Below are 24,601 nucleotides of genomic sequence, written 5' to 3' on the forward strand. Positions count from 1 at the left end.
GGAACAGAGCTGAATTGGGACAAGGGTCAGGTGGTGAGGCCAGAATAGAGGCACCAGCCTTCCAAACCAAACAAATACCCCCTGGCTTCCTGTGGGGGTCTTTCTCCCGGCGCTGAAGAGGTGCCAGGGGCAGGATCCCGCCACTGGAAGAGGGGACGGGTCTCCGCATAGGGCAAAGATTGGATGTCCCAGACTTTATCCCGTGAAGCTAGCGGGGAGGTTTCGGTCAGTGGCTCCCGGGCTCCTCCCAGCGTCGGAAAAGGGCGACAGACAGGCCACAAACAGTGACTAAGGAAGGGCCCAGTGTCTGTGCCTGTGGACGGAGGTGAAGACACGAAGGATCTGGGCGCAAGAAACCGGCTGGAGAGAGAAGCGTTATCTGGGACACGTGGAGGCAGAAACCCAGCCAGGAAGTGCAGAAATCCCGTAGGACAGCGGACGTGGCGTCCTCCCCCGACTTTATCGCCGGACGGCTCTCCGCGCCCGGCACCCCGCGCTCCCGGCTCTAAAGCCCTGCGGCCAGGCGTCCACCCGCCGGCTTTTCCGGGGCGCAGTAGTCCCTCTCACCTCCTTCCCCCGGGGGCGCCGACCTTTGCTCCCAGAGGCCGGAGCTCCTCTCCCAGCCTGCGTAGAGACAGTGCCAGAAAACGCGCTAGTAGGAGCCAGAACCGGATCTCCCCGAGGGCCAGCGGCGAGCACTGCAGCTCTCAGGAAGCTCGAGCCCCGCCCCTCCGAGCCCGCCCCCGCCGAGCCCCGCCCCCGCCGAGCCCCGCCCCCTCCGGGCCTCCTGCGCAAAGGAGGCAACTGGGGTCCGCAGCACCCACTCTCAACAAAATCTCCGAACCGTATCTCTGAAACCTTTCCTTCTCAAGGGTCACTTTTCCCCTCCGCAGCCCCTCGCTGGCTTCGGAAGGACCAGAAGAAATGTACTCTTGCTGCAGTGGTGTTTCTGAGATGAAGGAGGCATCTGCAGGGGCCTGACACCTGAAAGCCATGTCTGCAGTATTTGGCGGCGAATTAGAACTATGCTATAAGGACTCTCACCTCAGCCCCTGTCGTCCTCTCATTAATGGCCAGGATGATGCCTGCCCCTCGCTTCCAATCCTGGAAACTGGTAAAGACAGCTTGGATTTGGATCCATCCTGAAAAGCCACCCCCCCACCCTACCCCACCCCCCCCCACCCCCGCCCGGCCCGTTTCTAAGCTCTAGTAAGTGCTCATGGTAAATAGAAAACAAAAACAAATTCAGTTCTGGTTTCTGGAAGTTTCTCTTCCAGTGCTCTCCTAATCAAAGGGACTTATTCATAGAAAATCTGGAAAGCTGCAGTCAACTCGCAAGAACGGAGACTGTATGTGTTTGAGTTTCATAAATGGGTAAGATGATCAGGGTGAGAGCCAACCTTCACCCTAGCTGGCATAAGAACAGAAAGAGGAAAAGTAAAAGAAAAATGCAGAAATTAGATGTACCTAGCCATCATTAGAAGGGGTTCTACCCCCAATGCCACTGGGTGGGGGCTTGGGGGAGGGTTCCTCACACTATTCAGCAATTCATGGACACCAGCTGGGTGTTGTACAATTCAACTCAATCCTGACACTGCATAGGTGGAGGTAGTATCTGATTCCACAGGTTAAAAGCTCAGCCCAGCAAGGGTGACCACCCCATCCACCGCCCCACTTCAACTACCTGTGTTTCTCACCAGCAGGCTATAAATCAGAAGTTTCCACGATACCCATCTTGGATTTGATTAATTTGCTAGGGCAGCCCACAGAACTCAGGAAACCCTTTGACTCGCTACACTATCAGTTTATTACAAAGGATATTAAAGGACACATCCACAGTCAGGGCAAGGTCCTGAACGAAGTAGCTTCTAGCCTTGTGGAGTTTAGGGCCCAGCATGGTGACATGTAGAAACATTCTGATTCCCTAACCTGGAAGCTCTCTAAATCCTATCCTTTTGGGGTTTTGTGGAGCTTTCATTACATAGGCATGATTGATTAAACCATTGGCCGTTGGTGATCGCATTCAGTCATCAGGTCCACTCCCCTTCTCCAGAGGTAGGAGGACAGGGTAAGGACTGAAAGTTTCAACACTCTAATCACAAGTTTGGTCCTTCTGGTACCTAGCCCCCATCCTTAGGTGCTTTCCAAAAGTCATCTCATTAACATAAACTCAGGTGTGGCTGAAAGGGGGTTGGTTAAGACCCCTTTATTGCTCTCAACAGTTAGGAAATTCCTAGGGTTTTAGGATCTCTGCACCAGAAACAGGGATGAAGACCAACTATGTATATCTTCTTATAAATCGCAATATTACAATCATCCACTGCTAACTTTGGACCATTTATTTACCATTTCTAAGCCTCCATTAACTCATTTGTGAAATAACTGCCTGTCTCATTGGAAGATTAAATCCATTCAAAGAGCCTAGCACAGTGGTGCCTGGGTGGCTCAGTCAGTTAAGCGTCTGACTTCAGCTCAGGTCATGATCTCACAGTTCGTGAGTTTGAGCCCCGCATCAGGCTCTGTGCTGACAGCTCAGAACCTTGAGCCTGCTTTGGATTCTGTGTCTCCCTCTCTCTCTGCCCCTGCCCCGCTCATGCTCTGTCTGTCTGTCTGTCTGTGTCTCTCAAAAGAAAAAAAAAAAAGAAAGAAAGAAAAAAAGAAATAAAAGGAAAAAGAGCTTTAGAAAACAAAACAAACCAACGAGCCTAGCACAATGTGGTAGTCATGGAGATGCACTGCCCAGGCCTCCCTTCAAGGTTTGCTGCCCAGCTGTGGTCAACCATCAGCCAGCCAGCTGTCAGCTCCTTCAGGGGCTGCCCCAGCTGCAGAGAGCCACCCTAGCTGAGGTCACCCCCTTTCCAGAGGAATCTGATAACTGAGGGAGAGGGGTGATGATGGATGAAGTCCTGGCCATTTCTGCCTGACATGGGACACTAATGGGCAATACTCATTCTGGAATTCCCTTCCAGAGTGGCCAAGGCTTTTGGGGGGCCTGCATTGTGGATTAACTTCTTCCTCTCCTTAATCTTCTTCCTCCCTTTTCCCTTCATGGGTGGTGATCCTTGATACCCCAAACTCTTTTTCCAGGTCTGCTTCTGGAGAACCCAGTCTGTAATACATAGTATCCAGAAGACCATAGGTACCCAATAAATGTTAGCTTTTGCTTTTTTGTTACTGTTGTTGCATTAAAATAGGAGCTAGAGTCTAAGATTGGGCGTTCTCTTCCTGACCCATCCAAGCCCTGCTCTGTAAATGCTTAGGGCAGTACTAATCCTTCATTATGCAAACATCTTGGAATTTCTCTTTGTTATGGACTGAATGTTTGTGTCTTCCTGAAAACTCATATGTCAGAATCCTAACCCCCAGTATACTGGTACTATGAGGTCGGGGAGTAGGGGGAGACTTTGGCAGGTAATCAGGTCATAAGGGTGGAGCCTGCATGGGTGGGATTAGTGCCTTTGTGAGAGAGACAGCAGGCAGTTCCTTTGCCCTCTTTCCACCAAGTGAGGATACAAGAAGGTGGCCATCTGCAACCAGACGAGGGCCCTCACCCGAACCAGACCATGCAGGCACTTTGATCTTGGTCTTCCAGCTTCCAGAACTGCAAGTGATAATATCTGTTGTTTATAAGCCATCTAGCTTGTGTTTTGTTGTTGTTGTTGTTGTAGCATTATCTGAACTAAGACACTCTTCCTCTGTACCTATACTAAGATACTCTTCTTTAAGTACCTGGAGGGCATGGAACCTGTCTAAAACGTCCTTCTCCCCTCCACTAATTTGTTAGCTCACACCTAATAGACACACCCTTTGAGTCTGTTGATTAATTTTTAGCTTTCCTGGGTTAAGGACTTCAGCATGATATTTTTGAATAGCTAAATTCTCTTTCAACATGTATAATTTAAAGAAGTTTCTATTATCCTAGGCTACCTCACTATGTGCTAACCCAGTAAGCCAACCTACATTCATTATACCATTCACAGGGATAAAAGTCCACTAGCCGAGGTTAGATCTATACTGCAGTTCACACTGTACTTTTGGGGGTACCCAGTCACCTAATTGCAAGCATTGGCTATCTTACAAGGATTCTAAGTCTGGCTCCTTCGGAAAGTGCTTGGGATTTGTTTTCTGCACAGTTTGATGTGCTGGCTACAAGATATAAGTCAGGAGAGTTACCTCTGCGGTCACTATCAGCAGAGAAACAATGTGAAGACTGTCCTTGGCTTCCCTAAAAATTGGAAACTGGCCAGCCGGGATCTCTCGAGAGGCAACTTTCCATCGATAGTAGTCTGTGTGATTGTAGCACTGAGAACTGGAGGACACTCCTCTGCCAACCCAAAGTGTTAATACACACCAACCAGCAAACACAGGAAGTCCTTTTGGAGTTATGTGGTTTTTGAAAGTGTGCTTTTAAGGGTAGCCTGTTCTAACCGGGAGCATTCTGAATTGGAAGTCAACAACCTAAATTCCCCTGCCAGCCCTGTGACCTCGGGCAGGTCACCCAAGCTTCAGTGTCCTAATCTGTAAAACAGAGGCTTTGCCTACACTTGTTGAGGCTCCTCCAGCTCTCCTGTTCCAGGTGTCTGTGACTGTATATCATTTCTGTGCAGGAGGAGAGAAGGACCCACGCTTTCCCCGAAGAGTGGCTGCAACTTGAATAAAAAACGAGACGTTGGCAGGGAAAACAAATACTTTAAAAGGAAAGGTTGCCAAGCTTACCTACAAACCTCAGAGCCATGCTTTGGTTGGATTCCTTATGAGTCAACAGCTTTCCCAGTTGCCTCATCTTTCTTACAGCTTTGTTGTTCTTTCTCTTTTTGGATTGCCTTGGTGACATTTCCAGCAGATGGAACCACGATATCATGACCTCTTCCTGGGAGCAGGGCAGGGGGCAGGAGCTGCTCGACCTTGGACTCTCAGCCATTCAGGCAGGCAGTGGTAAGTCAGGCCTCTCACAGTAGGAGTCGGACTTCAGAGCCCCCCCAGGTCCCAGGGCGCAGGCTAAGAGCCCCTTTCAGGGAGGCCCAAGAGAGGCTGAGGCCGTGCCCGCCCCCTTCCTCCCTCCTCCCCCAATGTGTACTCTTCCCCTCTCCTCATACCTGGTCTCACTCTGCACACTGCAACCCTGTTGCCCAGCTGGCAGTGACTGAGAACTGTCTAGTCACTTCTCCAGGCTTGGCTTCACCGTGGCACCCACTGCTCAGACTCCTGTCACCAGGCAGCAGGTGTGCAGGAGAAAGGAGAAGCAGACCATACACAGGGAGACTGAGACAATCAGAATTTCAGGAGCCATCTGGTCTGTCTGCTCTATCCTACAGATAGGAAATGAGAGGCTCGTGTGTCCAAAGCCATACAACTAGTTTGTGGCTGAGGCAAGAACCGGAACCAGGTTTCCTAATTCTGTCAGGACCAGTCACTACCTGGTTCGTATTTTCTCTCTGAACTTGATCTCAGCGGAATGACGGGTGGATGTTTCAACACTCCTAGATTGCTTTACAAGATTTTGAACGCCCAAGAAAAATTCAAGGGAAATGAAAGCTTGAATGTCCCCTCTTCAATGAAGCCATCCCTGAGTCCACCCGCTTGGAGAATTTATTCTGAGAACTTCCTCAGCCCTTTATCTGTACCCTGAAGGGTACTCCATTTTCAACAGGGCAGTATCAGGCCTGATTCATCTGGGTCGGACATAGTTCCACGTATAAGAAAACTCACCAGTTCCCTTAATAAACCAAGCCCATTCCTCCAAGAGAATCTTGATGCAAGACTTGGGCCCCCACAGGGACCTCGTGTGGAAACACAGCCACCGCCAGCCCGTGGCCCCTTGTTTTTACTCTGAACCAACCCAGACTCAACATCTTGTCATTTCTGCCAGCACAGCAGCTCAGGCCCATGAGAGGGAAAGAGTAACACGAGACTGGGTAAGACGAGTGGCAGAGTCCAGCTCATTCAGTTTGACCGGCGGTTCCCTACGACATGCCTCCCTCAGAGAACTTGGCCTTATCTTTACCGTGTTCTCTGTCCAAGCCGTTTCTGCTCTGGGTGTGTTGACTCACCCACAGCTGTGAACCCAGTGCTGTGGTAGACCTTCTAGCCTCTTCCTAGCTCTGCACTCGGCCTCAAAGCCTGTGTCCCCCAGGGCCGTGGCAAACACCAGGCACGTAACAGGTACAGGGCTAAAGTATGGTACGATCACACAGGCAGAGGAATCGGGCCATTAGAAGAGAACAGGCAATGGAAAATAATGGCTAACGTGATGGCACAGGCCCTGAACCCAGGCCATTCAAACAATGCCTCTTCCCCAGAAGGGCATCCGTGTGAGAGCGGCCAGGCCTCCTGCCCAGCTTATGGCAGCTCGGTGCTCACACGGCAGCTACTGCACATTCTCCTGCAGCCTGCAGCGTGTGCGTCTGCTGGAAGTGGGAGCAGGGAGGTGTGACAGCACAAGAAACGTCATACGATGTAAAAAGAGACAAGGACAAGCACGCGGATTTTTTCTTTTAATTATTTACCAGATAAAAAAGAAAAAATAGTGATTGTTTCTCTTCACCCCCAACATTTCAGTTTACCAAGGTCAAGTAGGAGAGAAAATGCTGAACAGGAATTCATGCTCCTGGCCTGGAGCAAATTCCCTCGGCTCTACAGCACCTCAGGGAGGAGGGACAGGGCAAAGGGCTCCAGGCAGAAATACTTGTACTGTGGCAGCAGAGTGGCAGCGTGGCTGTCCTCCTTTCTCCTCCCCGTTGCCAGAACATTCAGACCTTCCTGTCTGCCCCCCTGCACCATCCTCCCCAATGCATCAAAGGAAGTAGGAAGACAGGACTTCAGGAGGCAGGACAGGTATAGCGCAGGACCGGGGAAGCACACAGCAGACATGGTGGAAGGCCACAATCTTCTGTTTCTATTGCACATCCTGGCTCAGATCCCCTGCCCTGAGCAGTGGGCTACAAAGTGAAATGCTTCTGAAGTTCAAACCAAGAACCCATGGCTGTGTGCCAGGCTCAGGAAGGGGAGGCGTGCGGTTGTGTGGTTTGTTCTGATACACACATGTAAGTTATATGGAAGTTACTCCAGGATGGGGGCAAGGCAAAGATTATGCCTCATTAAAAGAACATATGGAGTTTGGACACCTGGGGCCCTACGGTCACCTGGGCTTCTCCCCCTCAAGTTCGAAAGACTAAGAATAACTCTCCAGTCAGCAGATCTTCCGCGTAAGACGGAAGAGGCAGCAGCATCCACCAACTACACAAGCCCCCTCTCCAGCTGTCACGATTCTGACACTCAGGGGTGACCTCTTTCTCTGAACACCTGGAGAATTTGGCCAGCGACCCCACAGGACAACAACCTTTCACACTGTATGTTTCTCCACCAAGTGGCAGCTATTAGATTCTCATTCTTCTCAATACCAAGGAAACCAGAGGGAGACTGGAACACGTTGTTTACCCAACCTTACAGAGTCCTCGAGAAAACAGTGGGGCAGGGAGAAGGGACTGATTTTGATTTGGCAAGGCTGCAACTCTTTCACCTTCATTGGCTGGAACAAAGCTGGTGGGTGAAGACAAACCTAACGGAGCCAATGGCAAGAACTGCAGGCTATGAGAGACGACAGGTCAAACACAGAACTGTATAAATTGTGGCACTATAAAGATGAGAAGGCAGGTCCATGACACCAGCTGGGAGCACGCCTTGGGAGCACGCTTCCAGAAATTACATCTGTCCTGTAGTAAGCGGTAGCATCCAGATAAATCAGAGTAGTTTTCCTTCCTCCTCTTCCCAACAAATTCTGAGAGTTTCTCATTTAAATAACTATGTACACACACACAAGCCTGGTCTCTCTTTTACATGAGGGTCCTTCACTTGAGGGTCCTAGAATGGCTTTAGAGAGTCGGTTCCAATTGCCTTTTTGGAGATTTACTGCTTGGGACCAAACCTGTAAGGAGAAGAAATGACTGAATACTCTGCCAGGTGGATCTTTAAGGTGAAAGCATCCCCGTGTTTAAAGGATTGAGTCTTAATATAAATAATGAGCCCACAACTCCCTTATGGGGTTTGGCACCCTGGCAAATTGAGCAATTGGGCTGCGACTCACCAACCCCGTGCCTGGCTACTGTCAGCCAGAGGGCCCTGTGCCCACCAGCAATCCTGGGAATACAGTTCCCTACCTCCCTCTGATAAGGACAGTTTCTCAAGTTCGGCTTCAAGTTCAGCGTCCGAGATCCTAGGGTTAGGCACACTGTTGGTATAAAATGTCTCAGGGGGGTTTTCAGGCAGATCAAAATGTTCTTTGGTGGTATCCTGAAGAAGGATGTCCAATTCCTTCTCCAGTTCCTCACTGTCAAAATCTGCAAAGAAAAGATGACATGAGGACACATAAAGCCAAGGGAGGATGAGTCAAGGATTGAGTAAAGGCAAAACTAAGCTCAGCTTTGCAAAAACGTCCAGGCCTCCTTGTAGGTCAAAAAAAGCCTGTGAGTTGAGAGGAAGAGGGTGCCTTCAAGCAAATATTCTTCCCACACACAGAGCGAAGTCACCTAGAGGGTATATTTTGCTAACACCACAGAACTGACCCTGCTTTCCCTTGCCCTTGAAGAAGGATCTTCCATTCAGAAGTCTAATGAGTCAAGATTACTGCAGTCCAGAGGGGTCAACAGTATAGCCTACCAAGGGGGATGACAGTTCCTTCTAACTACTGCCACAAAGGAGCCCCAGAGAGAGGAGAGTGCTGCCTGCACCAGGAAAAGTGGATCTGTGATCAAAACTATCACAGCACAAACAAGTGAAGGCCTCTTAGGAAGGAAGAAAGAAAAGAACTGTCATGTCAACTCACCTAAGCCATTGGTCACCCCACCCGCCAGAGTCTGAGAAACTTCATCCTGGGTGTCACACAGCTGTAAGAGAAAAGCGTAAAGCCTTGAACACTGAGCGGCATCTCGAAGGTCTGTCTTTTGGTCTCAATGTTCAGGGTTACCAAGTAATGCTGCCCCTTCTGAGAATCAAAAAATCTTCCACAAGTTCACAAGGTAAAGAGTCAAGTTTGGGAAACGATGAAGTATAGCAAAGTCACACCTGCCCTCAGTTACTTCCTCCTGTGATTTTCCTCCCTGGCCCCTTCCTGTACCTCTTGGATCTGATCCACAAGGCTCTCTGCCTTCTCCACTGTGACATCCTTCATGGAGAGTTTTAGCGCTCCTACCCCGGCCTGATAGGCATTGAAAACCTAAACAGAAAGCAAAGTTATCAGTGCAAATGAAGAACAATGGGCAAAATACATACAATAGTGTTGCATCTCCAAAAGATAATGTGGGGGTTTGTTTGGTTTAAACACCCACACTTGATTCCTCCCATGTTCACCAAGGCCAAAACTTTCCAACAGGAGGAGCAAAATCCCAACCATATCTTGAAAAAACCCAGGCCTCCTCCAAACATCAAAGCCACAGTGGAGGGAATGAGGAACGTATCCCAGACAGACCACCCAGGTACTGGAGCAGAGGGGCAGTGACTACCATCTGATCTGTCTGGGAGGCATAGATCCGGTCCAGGATGCCTTGAACAGTGTCTAGCTTGGCATGAAGGGCTTCAATGCGCTTCTCTGTCCGTTGCTTGGCCTTGAGAGATCTCAGTGCCTGGACGGGGGAGGTGGGAGCATGGAGATTTGGTCAGGGTCAGTTAGGCAGGCCAGAGGGCCAGAGGAAGGCTTTCCCACATAAGACCATCTCAGGCCTCCTCCTCTCTCACTTGTAAAACAAGCTGTGGTACCCAGACCACCTGCAGACTCTTCCCCCCGAGACCCAAGCTCTGCTCTGAACCGCTGGGACACCACCTCCCACTGCCAGCCCGGGGCACAGGTACACAGCTGGAGGGGAAAAGAGAAAACTGACCAGTTGTTTCTTTCCTGCTCGGCATGCCCGGCGGGCTTCTTCTTTACACCTACGAAACACAGGGGACAGATCGAGATGACCATGGCATAGGATGGGGGTGGTAGTGTCCTGAAAAGTCCCTAAGAGCCCCACTTAGGTAAGGCAGTTTCAAATCTGAAAATCAAATCCATTCCACCCAAAGGCTAGAAAAATAATGCCCAACAGCCCACTGGCACACTCCTGCAGCAAGCTGAGACATAAACTTGAACATATGCGTGCAAGAAAGGCAAACTGACTAAGGATAGGCTGTTTCAGCCCACGGGGAGAGAGAATGTGCCAACAAGACACCTTAACAACAGATTCCCATTTCGGAAGCCAGGAGATAAGGAATCAAATCCTAACACCAACAATGGCCTTGGACACAGTCCCTGGTTGTCCAAACAATGTTGGGTTTCTCCCGCTGTAAGAAGGAGACAGCATTTTAATTCGATGTCCATATAGCCTACTTTTTGGAGAAGTGTTCATGTGCCTTTGGCAGGGATGCCTTGTATGGCCATCCAAGGGGAAGAGCAGGAATCCCTCAGAAAGACCCTGGAAGGCAGAGACCTGTCTTGTTCACTACTGTATTTCCAAGTCCCTAAGTTAAGGCCTGGCTCAACGAACACTGGTTAAATGGATACCAGCATGGAAGTGCCTAAACATAATGCTAACAGATGTAATCTCTGGGGGAAGAATAAATATTCATTTTTTCTCTTTTATGATGTTCTATTTTGCACAATTGCTGCATTGAGCAGTTAGTACTTTGTAATTAGTAAAAAAAATAAATAAATAACCTTTCTCAAAAAAAAAAAAAAAAGAGCCCACAGACACCAATGCTTTGCTGGCTCTGAGGGCCAGCCAGGGGTGGGGGTCGGAGGGTGCTCAGCTCAGGGGTAGTTACCTCTCTGCTTCCTGGGATAAGGACTCCACTTTGCGTGAGAGCAGCTGTTCACTCTGCATCAGCTGGTATACCCCAACATCTACGTCGTTGACAGGAGAGACCTTGGCATGTGGCCCTCGGGCAAACTTCACAATCTGAGGGACAGGGACAAATTACTAGGGCCCCTACCATGAATGCTGAGAAGTCCCAGGCAGGAATGCTGGTGGGCATGTCAGTATACACTTAATAAGCCATTGGGGAGTCACTGGATGAACAACTGGACTTCCATACCTTTTCCCCGTTCTGCTCGAGAACCGTGACTCTCTTCTCTTTCTGCAGCTGCAGCAACACCAAGTAGAAGGTCCTCTCATCCGGGCAGGAGCCTGCACACAGGGTGCTCAGCTCGGACAGGGCCACCACAGGGTGGGAGGAGAGAGGGGAGTTCTGATACAGACGATACACCTCCTCGGCCTTCTCCTGCAGGGAAGGCGAATGTGCTTATGGGCCTGGCCACTCCTCATGGAGGCCAGAGAGTCCCGACCCCATGTTTCCAAACTGTGATCGTGCAGGACAAGAGCAGGGAGCACTGGTCCTGCCCTCCCTGAAGTAGCAGCTTTGGAAAAGGAAAAAGGATTTGTGTTTTTTAAACCCTGGAGGAAATTTGGTGTATATGGATGAAACGAGGTACATGTTATCTCTGTCCTTGCACATCCATTTAGGACTTTATGTTTCTGTGTCTCCCGAGAGGCAAGGGAAGGAGGAGGAAGTGTGGTGTGCTGGCGCGGCCATGACCGAGACCTGAGGCTTGGTTTTAGGCCCTGCCTATCTGGCCCTGCACCAGTCAGTCTCACGGGTCCTCAGCATCCCTCTCACAAACTGAAGAAGGTGGATGAGATGGCGTCTGTATTCCCTTCCAATGCTGGTCTTTCCATTTTTATGCCAACTTCTGACACTACAAACAAGAGCATTACTGAGTCTATAATGCGTCTCAAGAGAGAAGTATGTGACAACCAGGTAGGACAGGGTTTTTGTGAATAGCCTAAGAAATAGAAGTTTCAAGAAACAATGCCACCGTGTTCCTCCTACATGGAAATTACTCTCAGTCTTCTGCAAACAATATTTACTGAATTAGGCACAAAGTGCTATGAAATGTAGGGAAGGAATACCCAGGAGTTCAGAGATTGCTTGGGGGAGAAAATGGTTGTTGAGCAGAATTCTGAAGGGTGAGTAAGTCCCTAGGTGAGGTAGGTGGGAAGAGCATCTTAGGAAGAGGGACGGTCATGAGCAATGGCATAGAGTATGAGTCAATAAGGTGTTTATGGGAGGGGACAGGAAGGGGAGAGAGAGCAGAAGCACTTCTCTCTTACAGAGGGTGCAGCAGATTCTTTGCTGTCCTTTATCTGCAGATGGTAGGTAGTCATGGAAGGGAAATACCAAGGCTGGAGTAACAGATCTAGCTGACAAGTGGGAAAGGGTGGGTTATAGGAGGTAGGCTTAGAGGCAGAGAGACCATTTATGCAAGAGACTAGGAGAGACTGAACGGGGCAATGCCCGTAGGGACAGAGAAGGGATGGGTTCAAGAAGAATTCAGAAGATAAAACAAGCAGTCCATGGTACCTGGGCATGGGGTGGAAGGAGAAAGACGAGTCTGGGATGACTCCTGGGCTCTGGCATGAGTAACAAGGTGGATGTGATGCTATTAACTAACTAACAGCAAGAACACGGAAGGAAAAGCATATTTTACAGGAAAGACAAAACATTCCATTTTGGACACGTTTTTTGGGATGCTTGAGGTACATTCAAGAAGACACATACAGCAGATAATTGGGTATACAAATCTGAAGCTCAAGGGAGACACCAGAACAGAACATATATGAAAGGACTCTGAAGGTCTTCAAGCATATAGAAGGTAATTAAAATCCCAAGTGTAAATGAGTTACCCAAGGAAATTCAGAAAGCAAAGTAATAAGCTGAAGGAAGACCAATGTTTAAGAGATGAAGGAACTCATAAGAGCTACCCAGAGAACCACCAAGAACCCATAGTGTAATGACAACAAAATCAAAGAAATGGAAAATTTTAACAAGCGAGTAGTCCATAGTGTCAAAGGCAGCAGAAGAGTCTAATAAGATAGAAACTAAAGTTTTCATTTGATTTACCTGCCCTGTCAAATAATAATGCTTACTATAAAACTACGTAGTAAGAACAGTGTGGTATGCAACCAACAGATTAACGGTAAACAACATTAATAAAGGTTAAAACAACTGGCTATCCACTTGGAAGAAAAAAGTTTTTCCTCACCAGATACACAAAAACAAATGCCAAATTACTGAAATTTAAATTGAGGAAGTTTAACCTTGGGGTGCCCGGGTGCTCAGTTGGTTGAGTGTCCGACTTCAGCTCAGGTCATGATCTCATGGTTTGTGAGTTCAAGTCCCGCATCAGGCTCTGTGCTGACAGCTCAGAGCCTGGAGCCTGCTTGGATTCTGTGTCTCCCTATCTCTCTACTCCTCCCCTGCTCACTCTCTGTCTCTCTCTTCTTCAAAAATAAATAAACATTAAAAAAAATTTTTTTAAATCTAATTAACCTTGAAGTAGAGGATGACTTTGTAAGCAAGACCAGAAATTCAGCAGCCATAAAGGAAAATTTTAAAGATCTGATTATAGAAATATGGAAACTTTTATATGGTAAAAGACATCATAAGTAAAAACGAAAAGCAAACAAGAGACTGGAAAACAATATTTACATCCTTAATGCTAACTATATTATATCTACTCCTAATACATAAAAAAACTCCTATAAATACAAAAGACAAACAATCCAATATAAAAACAGGCAAAGCATATAAATAGGCAACGCACAGAAGGAGATACATAAATGGCCAGCAGATAGGGGAAACGATGCTCAAATCCAAAATAGGAAATACCATTTTTATTTGTCGTACCGGCAAAATGTAAAAGACTCATGTTATCCAGTGCTGGCAAGGATGTGGGGACACTGAACACTTGAATGAAAGTGTGAATTAGCACAAACTTTTGAAAAGTAATTTGGCAATTTCTGTGCATAAGCATTTCTAGAAATTAATCCATAAAAATAAAAATGGAAGTACTGCACATAGATGTACACACAAGGCTGTCAAAGTATTTTTTTTTTTTGTAACAGAGAAATTAGAATAACTTAAATGTCCATCTGTGTGGACATAACTATTGCATAAATTGTGGCACTTCCATAGATTTTTATGCAGCCATCCAAAGGAATGAAGTACATATATATTATATAGGGAAAGATACTTATACTAAAGTGTAAAGAAAAAAAAAAAGGCAGGCTGCAGACCAATAAATAAAGTAAGATTCTATTTCTGGAAAAAAATGGAGCGTATGTGCATACATATTTTTGTATGTATGGGCATATTCATTTATTTATTCAACATATGTTTATTGACTCTCTACTATGTAGCAGGCACTGTTCCCAGAGTTCCAGGGCCAATGGAACATCTCCTATCTGGTAGGAGAGACAGATTATAAACAAGTAAACAAGTAAATAACATTTTTAGAAAGCATTAAATGCTAACAATAAAATAAAACAGAAAGTAACGGTGTGGGGGCGCCTGGGTGTCTCCGTAGGTTAAGTGTCCGACTTTGGCTCAGGTCATGATCTCATTATTCATGGGTTCAAGCCCCACACTGGGCTCTGTGCTGACAGCTCAGATCCTGGAGCCTGCTTCAGATTTTGTGTCTCCCTCTCTCTCTGCCCCTCCCCTGCTCGCACTCTGTCTCTCTCTCTCTCCCTCAAAAATACATAAATGTTAAAAAAATTTTTTAAAAAGAGAGAAAGTAACAGTGTGAGACAGGATCAGTAAGAAAATATGTGAACACACAAACACACGCATGTGTGTGCCCACACGAACAGAAAGGAATGTACCCAAAGAGACAGAAATGGGATGAACAGAAAGGAAACATTCATTTCCTTGCATAATTATTTTAAATAGCAAAACTTACGGGCAATTTTTACTTTTTGGTTATTTTTATCAAATCAAATAAAAAGCTATTGGCTTTCTGTGGCCAGACTTGGGAAAAATCAATTTACCTCAGAAGTAGACTTTGTTTTAAAAAAAATATCCAGATAAGACCCTTCAGTTTCACACAGTAACACAAGATTCCACCCCAGGAAAAGACAGTGAAGTTACCATATATGTCACGGAATGAGCTTAAGTGTTGAGTGCTCTATTTAGTGATGTAAACTGGGCATAGACTTAACAGAACCAGGTCGGTGCGGAGCCAGATTTATTTTTCTACTTAAGTAAGATTAAACGGCACTGTGGTTAAAAAGTACTGTTGGTTCTTGGAAGATCTAGGTTATTTATTCCATTCCTGCCCCCTTTTCTGCCTTTGCTCTCAAAAGACTATGATTCCTAAACCACATCTGTGGGGGTAAATGGGTCTACCTCCCTTTACTCCAGTTGGAAAACACTTGAGGTAAGAGCCTGCAAAGAGGAACGGAGCTTGGCCCAGAACCACGCAAACCATCCTGTGGTTTCTGCGTGGCCTTGGCTAAGTCCTGGAGGTCAGGGCGCTGGGTGGGAGGATAACCATGTGGGTGGGAAAGGAGGAAGAGCCCTTCCTTTGAAGCATGCTGCTCGGTCCAATGGTGAGAGACAAGGAGAGGTGGCAAATTCTGGAGATCCCCACCTCAGTCTGAGACAGAGAGGGTTGGGAGTCTGTCAAGGTGACAAGAAATCAGAGCCTCTCTTGGGGTAAGGGATGAAGATCGAGAGCTGGCTCCAGCTGTGTGGAAGCCTCCGGGACTATGCAAGGGTCCCGAGGTTGGGCTTGGTCTGTGAGTTTCAAAAGTAAGTGCTGTCGGGGCGCCTGCATGGCTCAGTTGGTTGGGCGTCCTACTTTGGCCGAGATCATGATCTCACGGTTCGTGAGTTTGTGCCCCACGTTGGGTTCTGTGCTGACAGCTCGGGGCCTGGACCTGGCTTCGGATTCTGTGTCTCCCTCTCTCTCTGCCCCTCCCCCGCTTGCACTCTGTCTCCCCAAAATAAATAAACATTAAAGAAAAAAAAAAGTAAGTACTGTCTACAGCATACTTCTGCTACCCGGTGTTCAGTCGGTTTCGGTGGAGTGGTGTGCACTGCATTAAAGAGCGTGTGGAAGGTGAGGAAGTGGTGACAACAAAGCTTGGTCAAGAAGGAGAGAGACAGAGCACTAACTAGGCAGCGGCCAGGTCCCACACAGGAGTCATTCTGTGATTGGAAAAACCTGAACGGGTTTCGAGGCTGAGGAAGAAGAGGCAGATAGGAGACAGAATGTACAGATCAAGAGGCTAGCTGATGGGACAAGGGGACAGCAGGGTAGGGACAGACTCAAGAGCACACGTGGAAGAGAGGATGGACACTTCATCCTCTGAGCTTAGGGAGAAAGAAAGGCTCAGAAGACCGTAAACTGGATGTAGGACAGAAAGCTGAAGGCCTGACAGGAGATCCTACCTTCTCAATGAACTGTCAGCAGAGTCGCAGAAGGGGAGAATGGAAGGCACGTGAGTGCGGGCTGGGAAAGGACTAGTAAACTGGACTGAAGAGTGGCTGTGAGGGCCCTCCTGGAGCTGGGGACTGTGAAGGGGACCCCAGTCTTGGTGACAGCGTGATTCTGGCTGGCAGGGATGGCAGACTGTGGGGTTGGTCTAAGGCAGTACAAGTGCTGGTGTCTATGGGGAGGACCGGGGGAGCTGCAAGAAGCTGGGTGCGTGCTGTAGGCTGGCTAGGGAAGACAGGCCAGGAGGAAGCTGACCGACCAAGAGGGCATGAAGGGACCACAGGCCTGGTGGCCTCTTCAGTGACCATCACTAAGGCCATCGGTAAGCTGGAAGGGGAAAGGGTGCAGTCACAGAAGAGGAAATCTGAACTTGGTTTGCTGATTTAAGGGAAGGCAAGGCTGAAGTCACAAGGTCCTCAGGAATCCTGAGAAACTCTTGCCAGTAAACTACAGAAGGCAAAGAATTTTCTACACTTTGGCTTATCACTAATTTCTACACATACAGAAAATAATCAACCGTATGTTATGGACAATTCCTAGACAGAGTATCACCCTTGAAATGCACAAGTCCAACTAACAACTCAATAATGCTACAAAAGGCCAGTTATCAACTCTGTCATCATGTAAAAAAAGATATGCTCTTTTTCTAAGGATAGACACAGGAACATGGAGGATCCGGTCATCACCTCTCCTTTCTGAGCACCCACCTTCAGCAGCTCCACAGCCACGAGCACCTCTTCAGCAGGAACCTTATTGTCCCCTAGCATGTTGGAAAGAGTCCACTTGAGGGGCTTCAGCAGGAAGACTCCAACCCCCCAGGAGATCCAGCTGCTGTCTACACTGGCCATGAAGTCTGACTCCCGCTGCAGCTCCCCCCGGCTGCAGGCAAAGAAAGAAAAGGACACGTAGTAGGCTTGATGCAATGTCCCGTTCCAGTCCCCACCTACCCTCTTCCCCCGAGAGAGAAATCTGATCATCACCATCATAAATACCATTATCAGGTACCTACTCCGTGCCAGCTATTATGAGCAGCATTGTTTCTGCTCCAGCTGTCAGCACCATTGACGACTCTGTGAGATGGATGTCGTCCTTGGAATTTTAGTTCATGAGAAAATTGAGGGACCGAGGTGAGAGAGGCCAACTCTGAACTATAATTTGGCTCCAAAGGGCAAGTGCTCCACTAAGGCTGCAGAGGCACAGCAGGCTATGAGGCCTATGTTGAGACCTTCGTTTACAAATGAAGTTCAATATGATAAAACGACAATAACAGTAATGGATTACTGTCAATGCAAGACATGAGGAAATACACAAAGATGTTCAGAGAAAAGGTTTTCTGCTATTCCTGAGCTAGGGTGGAGATACGACCTAAGCATTCTATGGTACTGGTAATAAGCAGCTACATTTACTGAGCCCTTACCATGGGCCAATCACTATGCTAACGGGCTACATAAGGAATAGGATTTCAAATCCTCATAAGAAACCTAACTACAGATATCATCACCATCTTATACTTGGTCAAACTGAAGCTTTAAATAGAGGGGTACATAATTTAGCAAGTGGTACAGCCAGGGTGTGAGCCCAGAACACTTGGCCCTCAAGCAAAGCTGTTAATTACTATGTTATGCTGCTTCCATGGAGTGTTATCTTCCTCAAAAATTCTCTGGATGCCAGACCCCATCAAGCACCAGGAAACGTCAGCAGAGTGCCAGTAGCCGGGAGAGAAGATATCAAGGTCTTAAAGGTCTCTGGATGGGAAGAGGTAGGGACAGGTCCTACCGCAATAAATAAGTCCAGACTGTTCTTGTCCCTCACCAACTTAAGCTATGTTCTCCTCCGTACCCTGCTTCAGTCAGGAACTCAAACTTTGCACAGTACGCTTTCTCAGAAAAAAGAAGTTTCAGAAACGGCTCGTCCCGCCAATGTCAGCCAATGGAAAGGTACCGGGGAGATAAATCAGGAAGTGCAGAAAACTCAAAGCAACATCAAAACTGACTTTCTTCTTCATTCATTGAAGGAGGTACTACGCTAGCCAGGCTGCTCTCAGTATATGTACCATGTGATGTGCAAATGATTTAGAATCAGGAGAGTAGGGGTCCAGTCCTGGCATTTCATCTAACTAGCTGTATAAACCTGAGTAAATCGCTCGACCTCAGTCTCAGTCTCCTCTTCTGTCTGCTGAGGATAATTCTATCATCTCGCCTGCAGGACTGCTGAGGAGGTCAGATGAAACGGGATGATATGCAAAGTATCTGCATACTATTAAGTGAGGTACCTTAGATATCCATGCTATCGCCTCAGGTATCTCCCAAACCCTGCACCTGTCACACAGGTAGCACCTACAGGCCCTTCTCAGAGCACCAAGGTACTCGGGTGAAGCCCTCAACCTCCTTTATGTCCTCTGCTTCAAACAGCCCGTGCCAAGGACAAGCCAAGACAGGCCAGACACATGACCTTTGCTGGGGGCTGCTGGCAAGATGCCCCACAGACCTCTTCCCCACGACTGCCTTCTTCTTAGTCCTGCCTTCCTTAGTTCAGTAAATCCTATCTCATAGACCTTCTGTCCAGGGTAATTCAAATTTGGAAGCCCCTACAAAATAACTACACAACGGGATTCCACTCCAGACAAGTCATTGTCACTTCTGCCAGGTAGGTTTCTCCTCCCACCGTCTGGATCTAATCCAATCGCACTATCTTGGACCCCCAATTTGCCAGATGCCCGTCTCCCTCTCCCTCCACACCCCTAACACAGCCTCCTTCTCGTCCTCCTTCGCCCACTGAACACACACAGACCTGCTTCTGCGGGCCAGACCCCGGCATGGGCGCGGTACCCTCAGGGAGCCACCCCCGCCCCCTTGCCCGGGCCCGCCCTCACCGTAGTAGGTCCTGCAGCACGGTGGCCAGCCCCAGCGGGACACTGCCCTTGCGCTGAAAGGCCTCCTGCAAGTCCCGCAGACGCAGGCGCACCACCCCCTGGCGGCGGCTGTGGCTCAGCACCAACGGAGCCCAGAAGCCCATCTTGCTGTCCCAGTCGGTGCTGTTCACCTCGCGACTCCTTTTGAAGGCGGAGAACAGAAAGGACATGCGCTCCTCATCCTCCTCCCACTCGGGGGGCAGTAGGCCCGCCGGGTCTCCCCCGGCTGGGGCCTCGGCCTCCCGCTCCGGGGACCACATCGGAACCCCAGCCCCGCCAAGGCTCCGAACACAACCCCGGCCCTGTTCCCCTTCCGCCCTACTTCCCTCCCGGCTTCCGTTCCTTGACTACCTCCTCCTCTGTCATTACGTCATCGCCACCCCTAGCGTGAAATAAGTCCCGCGCCTTCTCAAGCGCCTGCGTCTCTCTGCCCTCCCTGCGCCAGGAGGCGTGATGATGACCCTATTTTCTGAGAGGCTCAAAGCGCTTGCGCCGACCCCTTCTCCCACAGTCTTTGTGCGGAAAGAAGGGCTTCGCGCGTGCGCGGCGGGTAGGTGCGCGTCCCGCCCCCTACTGATCATAGAGTTTGGCGAAACATTATAGAGAGGCTAATGCTTATGCATCTAAATTGTGGTTTCAGGTAGTGGGACTGTAGAGTCCCGCTAAGGGGCGCCAGAGGCGTCAGGATCGCTGGTGAATCATAGTACGCCGCTCCTCGACCAGCTTCTACTTCAGACACTTAAACTTCCAAGACAGCTTCCTTTTACGGTAATATCAGCGGATACACAATTGTCGGTCACTCAAGCTCTGTGACGATGTATATACTGATTTTGAAAGATATATGAGCTTCTATTACTCTTGCTTCCCACCTTCTGCTCTGGAGTGCCCTTCTTTTCTTTCTCAGGGCCAATATCCTGCTGATCCTCAAGATGGAGCTCAATTCTAATCTTCCCTGAAACCTTCCCCAACTGTCCTGACTCGTTGTTGATCTCTTTCCTGGGCTGTACAGTTAGCATTTACTATTCTGTAGCCCGTTCCCTAGTTCTCTCAGGACAATGGCTTAAATATGGTGCTACGATACATAGCGGTGCTGAAGAAATACTTTATAAACTAGAAGGTGCACAGCTTGACCCTTGCCGTTTAATATCTTAGAATCTTGTTGGAATGAATGAGAGCTCACATGCATGATAAGATTCTTACAAAAAAATCTTTTGAGCAATGAACATGTCCAGTGTGTTAAGAATATATAGATTTTCTTTTTAATTGAACGGTTTGAAAGATGTAAGGAGTTTCTTGTTTAATGGAACTGAGTAACAATCACTGGAGTTGTGTATGATTCTTGGCTCTGCCATTCATTGGCCGTGTGACCTTGGTCAAGTACCTAACTTTTCTGTTTGAAGGAAATATTATGATGTAGGTAAAGTACCTAGCACATAGTACATAGAATAGGTGTTATCACCAAATGGCAGGATGTTTAGTAGTTGGAACATAGTTGTAGGGAAGAATTTCAATAAGCATTTTGAAGGAGGGGAAGGGATAGGATTGGTTATATGAATTAAGGTGTCAACTGATATTGATGTGTTACATTTCTTCAAACATTTTCAGGGCAATATCTCATTTGGTACTTATAACAACTGACAAGAAGTCTCTCCCTGACCACACTCTAGATGGGTTCTTCTGAACCCTCTTCTTGACTAGGCCTGTCACCCTTGGCCTACAAAGGCCTCAACAAACATAGTTTCTAACAGCTCAAGGCCATATCCCTAGGATAACCCTAGCCCCCTTCAAAGTGCTGCCTCAGAAAACACAAGGTTGTCAAAAATTTTGACTGTCTGACCCTGTCTCCCAGCTTCTGCGGAAAGAGGAAGGCTACTCTAATTTCTACAAGTCAGTTGGCAAACCCAGATGGGTTTCACAGGGATCACCTCCCTTTCTAGCTTTTTGTAACTTATCACTGCCCTGACTCTACTGAGACCCCCTCATTCTCTTGCCTATTCCCTTATTTTCCCTTTGAAAGGCCTAGTCACCTCTGTATAAGGAAGGTAAGTAAAATTTGCACTGGACACTTTCCCTATTGTAATAGTATTACTGATTAAAATCTATCTTTACCTCTTTAGTGCCCAGTTGTACCCTAAGAACCACATCTCTGCTGTGCCATCATACTCAGTAAAATGGCTGGTTGGTTAGTGTCATGAGAGAAACCAGGTTGTTTTCTCATCTAGGTCTCTGAGTCTAAGTCAAAATAGTCCTGCTCCTAAGCATTTTCAGGAGAGCAACATTACGTACCTGGGGCCACCTGTACCTGAAAGTCCCACTGGGTTCCTGACACCTATAAGCCAAGGGTTCTCTGCTTCCACTTTTGGAGATTGGGGGGCTACTGGAAGTAATGGAGAATAGAAAGAGAAGCTCTGCCGATCCTGAGGGGGTGACTAGGTATATGGCAAGCTCTTTCTCATTTCAGGGCCTCCAGCTGCTACACTCCCCTTTACTCTGCACAACTGGCTCCTTTTCATCTTTTAAGTCACAGCTTAAAAGTCACTTCCTCAGGAAGGCCTCGTCTGAACAATCTATCTAACATAGCACCTTGGAATTTTAGAATGGATCGATCAGTCTGGCAACACCTGCTGATTAATCGTAACATCACAGAAAGACAACCAGACATTAATTACATGCCTCCTGAGATAATATGATAGCAAGTACATAGAGCCACCTGTGAAGTATTTTTGTCAAAAAATTGAACCTGAATGTGATCAAGCTACTAGATCGAAGTACTAGTTTATGGAAGTTAAAAAAAAAAAAAAATTGGAAGGTAGAGGTACATGTTCAATGAAAACTAAGGTCACAATCAGCAAAATCTAGACTGGAGAATTCTACTAGCTAAAGACCTTATTTCCTCAACAAATAATGATAACAAAGAAACGTTTATTGTACAATGTTTTCTATCCAATTTGGATCCAATTTGCATAAATAATCATAAAAACTCATTTTGATGACTAGACACTTCCAATATTAACTGGATATTTGATTTTTTTTTTTCAACGTTTTTTATTTATTTTTGGGACAGAGAGAGACAGAGCATGAACGGGGGAGGGGCAGAGAGAGAGGGAGACACAGAATCGGAAACAGGCTCCAGGCTCCGAGCCATCAGCCCAGAGCCCGACGCGGGGCTCGAACTCACGGACCGCGAGATCGTGACCTGGCTGAAGTCGGACGCTTAACCGACTGCGCCACCCAGGCGCCCCTTAACTGGATATTTGATGGTATTTAGCAAATTAAGGAATGATATGTAGGTTTTATTAAAAGTATTTATATTTTGAAGGCATCGAAAGTATTTCTGAGTGAAACTGTATGATATTTGTGGTAGGAGGTTGGGTGGGAGAGAGTAGGGACGTATCAATGAGTATAAGTTTCTTACTCTGTACCTAACAAATAGCCTGGGCACTTAGATTTCATTTAATTTTTTTAATGAATAAATAAATGACCTAGACCTGCATCCTGGTTTCATCTCAGTAGTAGCCTAATGACCTCAGGCATGAAGTTTCCTTGCAGATTCCTCCTCTGTGAATTAAAGGTTCTACACGCTGATCTTGACTTTTTTTCTAGCGCCCACTTTCAGATTCTAAATGTAATATCCGCTGTAGCTATGTGAGCGATTGCAGAAGCTCTTTAGTCCTGGAAAGTCTGAAGAACAGAATGCCACCGAAACATCACCATATCATTTCATGGCAGTGGTATTTATTTACTGGTGCCCCAATATGTTTTTGATCAGATGCCTAAGCAGACTTACTCCTGCTATAATGCACAAACATTGCAGAGGCTTTAAACCCTGCAACACCTCTATAAAGCTGCATGTTACCTCTCCTGCTTGCTTGCGGAGGCCTCATTATTTCTGTAGAAAATATGCCTGCCTTCCTACATTATCCAGTTATTTCTAGTTCTCATCTCTTGAATTCACAGCCTTTAGAACTTGGCTAAAAGAGGAATAGAAAATACATTATTCATAATCTATGAGATTTATAGGAGGAGTAGCTAGACTTGTTAATATTCTGTTCAGGTACCACTGTGTTCTAGAAGCCTTTCTTGGTCTCTTTCTTTCCTCTTCCTTCCTTCCTGCTCCATACTATATTGGGTGTCTTTTCTTATCTTTCTGTACCCTGTGTACCTGTCTATCATTCCATGTCCCACATTGTTTTTCTAAGTTGCCATTTATGTGCCTGGCTCTCTAACTAGGTTAAGTGCCTTGCTGGCAGGGACTGTTCTTAATTATGTTTGTTTCTAGCACAGTGTGTGCACATCTTAAGGACTCAGTTTGTTGAATGAATAAGTGAATGAATGTAATCAAATCATGAGCTTGAAGAAATAATATCATCAAGATCTATCCTTTATATCATAACATTTATCCAAATATAATGTACTAATACAATAGTTGAACCTTTTTATTTATTTGAACGATTTACTTGTTTTTTAGCCAGTTTGAGCTGAAATGCCTCTAAATTTAATTGCCAACATGCTCAGACAGAATGGTTAGAGCAATTATAGCTGTGGGAACTCCCCTGCTTCTCTCTTCAAAGCATGCAAATCACAGGAGACTGTTGCTATCTACCTGTTGATGACTATAATCTTCTAGAATGCCTTAGTAACCATTTGTGAAATTGTTCAATTTCACTGCAAATAATTTATCCCTTTTTAAGCTCATTGTCTTCTCTTCCACTCTTCCGTTTTATTTATTTATTAAAAATTTTTTAAGTTTATTTATTTTTGAGAGAGAGAGAGAGAGGGAGAGAAAGAGAAAGGGAGAACGAGTGGGTGAGGGGCAGAGAGAGAGAGGATCCCAAGCAGGCTGTGCACCAATAGTCACAGTGCAGGGCAACACAGGGTTCGATCCCATGAACCGAACCATGAAATTATGACATGAGCCAAAATCAAGAGTTGGATCCTTTACCAACTGAGCCACCCAGGTGCCCCAAGCTTTGTTTTTCTTTTTCAAGATTGCTTTGGCTACTCAGGGTCTTTTGTGGTTCCATACACATTTCAGGATTATTTGCTCTAGTTCGGTGAAAAATGTTGTTGGTATTTTGATAGGGATTGCATTAAATGTGTAGATTGCTTTGGGTAATATAGACATTTTAACAGCCTTCCAATCCATGAGTATGGAAAGTCTTTCCATTTCTTTGTGTCATCTTCAATTTCTTTCCTTAGTGTTTTATAGTTCTCAGAGTATAGGTCTTATACCTCTTTGATTAGGTTTATTCCTAGGTATCTTATTTTTAGCGCAATTGTAAATTGGATTGTTTTCTTAGTTTCTCTTTCCACTGCTTCATTATTCAGTGTATAGAAATACAACAGAAGATTTCTGTACATTGATTTTTGTATCTTGTGACTAC

General features: G+C 46.8%; 1 protein-coding gene and 1 long non-coding RNA gene across 3 annotated transcripts in view; one reads left to right on the forward strand and one right to left on the reverse strand.

The window, feature by feature from the left end:
- Positions 1–6,481: 6,481 nt before the first annotated feature.
- Positions 6,482–19,725, reverse strand: CHMP7 (charged multivesicular body protein 7). The gene is made up of 10 exons (XM_019466945.2): positions 19,179–19,725; positions 17,014–17,185; positions 11,062–11,247; positions 10,792–10,925; positions 9,873–9,921; positions 9,498–9,617; positions 9,113–9,211; positions 8,822–8,882; positions 8,157–8,336; positions 6,482–7,924 (listed from the first exon to the last, which is right to left on the reverse strand). The coding sequence occupies exons 1-10, from the start codon at positions 19,475–19,477 to the stop codon at positions 7,872–7,874; spliced, it is 1,353 nt and encodes a 450-aa protein (XP_019322490.1). The 5' UTR covers positions 19,478–19,725; the 3' UTR covers positions 6,482–7,871.
- An 82-nt stretch (positions 19,726–19,807) lies between these two features.
- Positions 19,808–24,601, forward strand: part of LOC109277336 (uncharacterized) — a 50,693-nt gene continuing 45,899 nt past the window's right edge. For both annotated transcript variants that reach the window (XR_008421592.1, XR_008421593.1), the window contains exon 1: positions 19,808–19,985. This is a non-coding gene — a long non-coding RNA (uncharacterized LOC109277336). The remainder of the gene's footprint in view (positions 19,986–24,601) is intronic.

This window comes from Panthera pardus, unplaced genomic scaffold, assembly GCF_024362965.1.
Source record: "Panthera pardus isolate Hobbes unplaced genomic scaffold, ASM2436296v1 HiC_scaffold_13, whole genome shotgun sequence".
NCBI classification, from domain to species: Eukaryota; Metazoa; Chordata; class Mammalia; order Carnivora; family Felidae; genus Panthera; species Panthera pardus.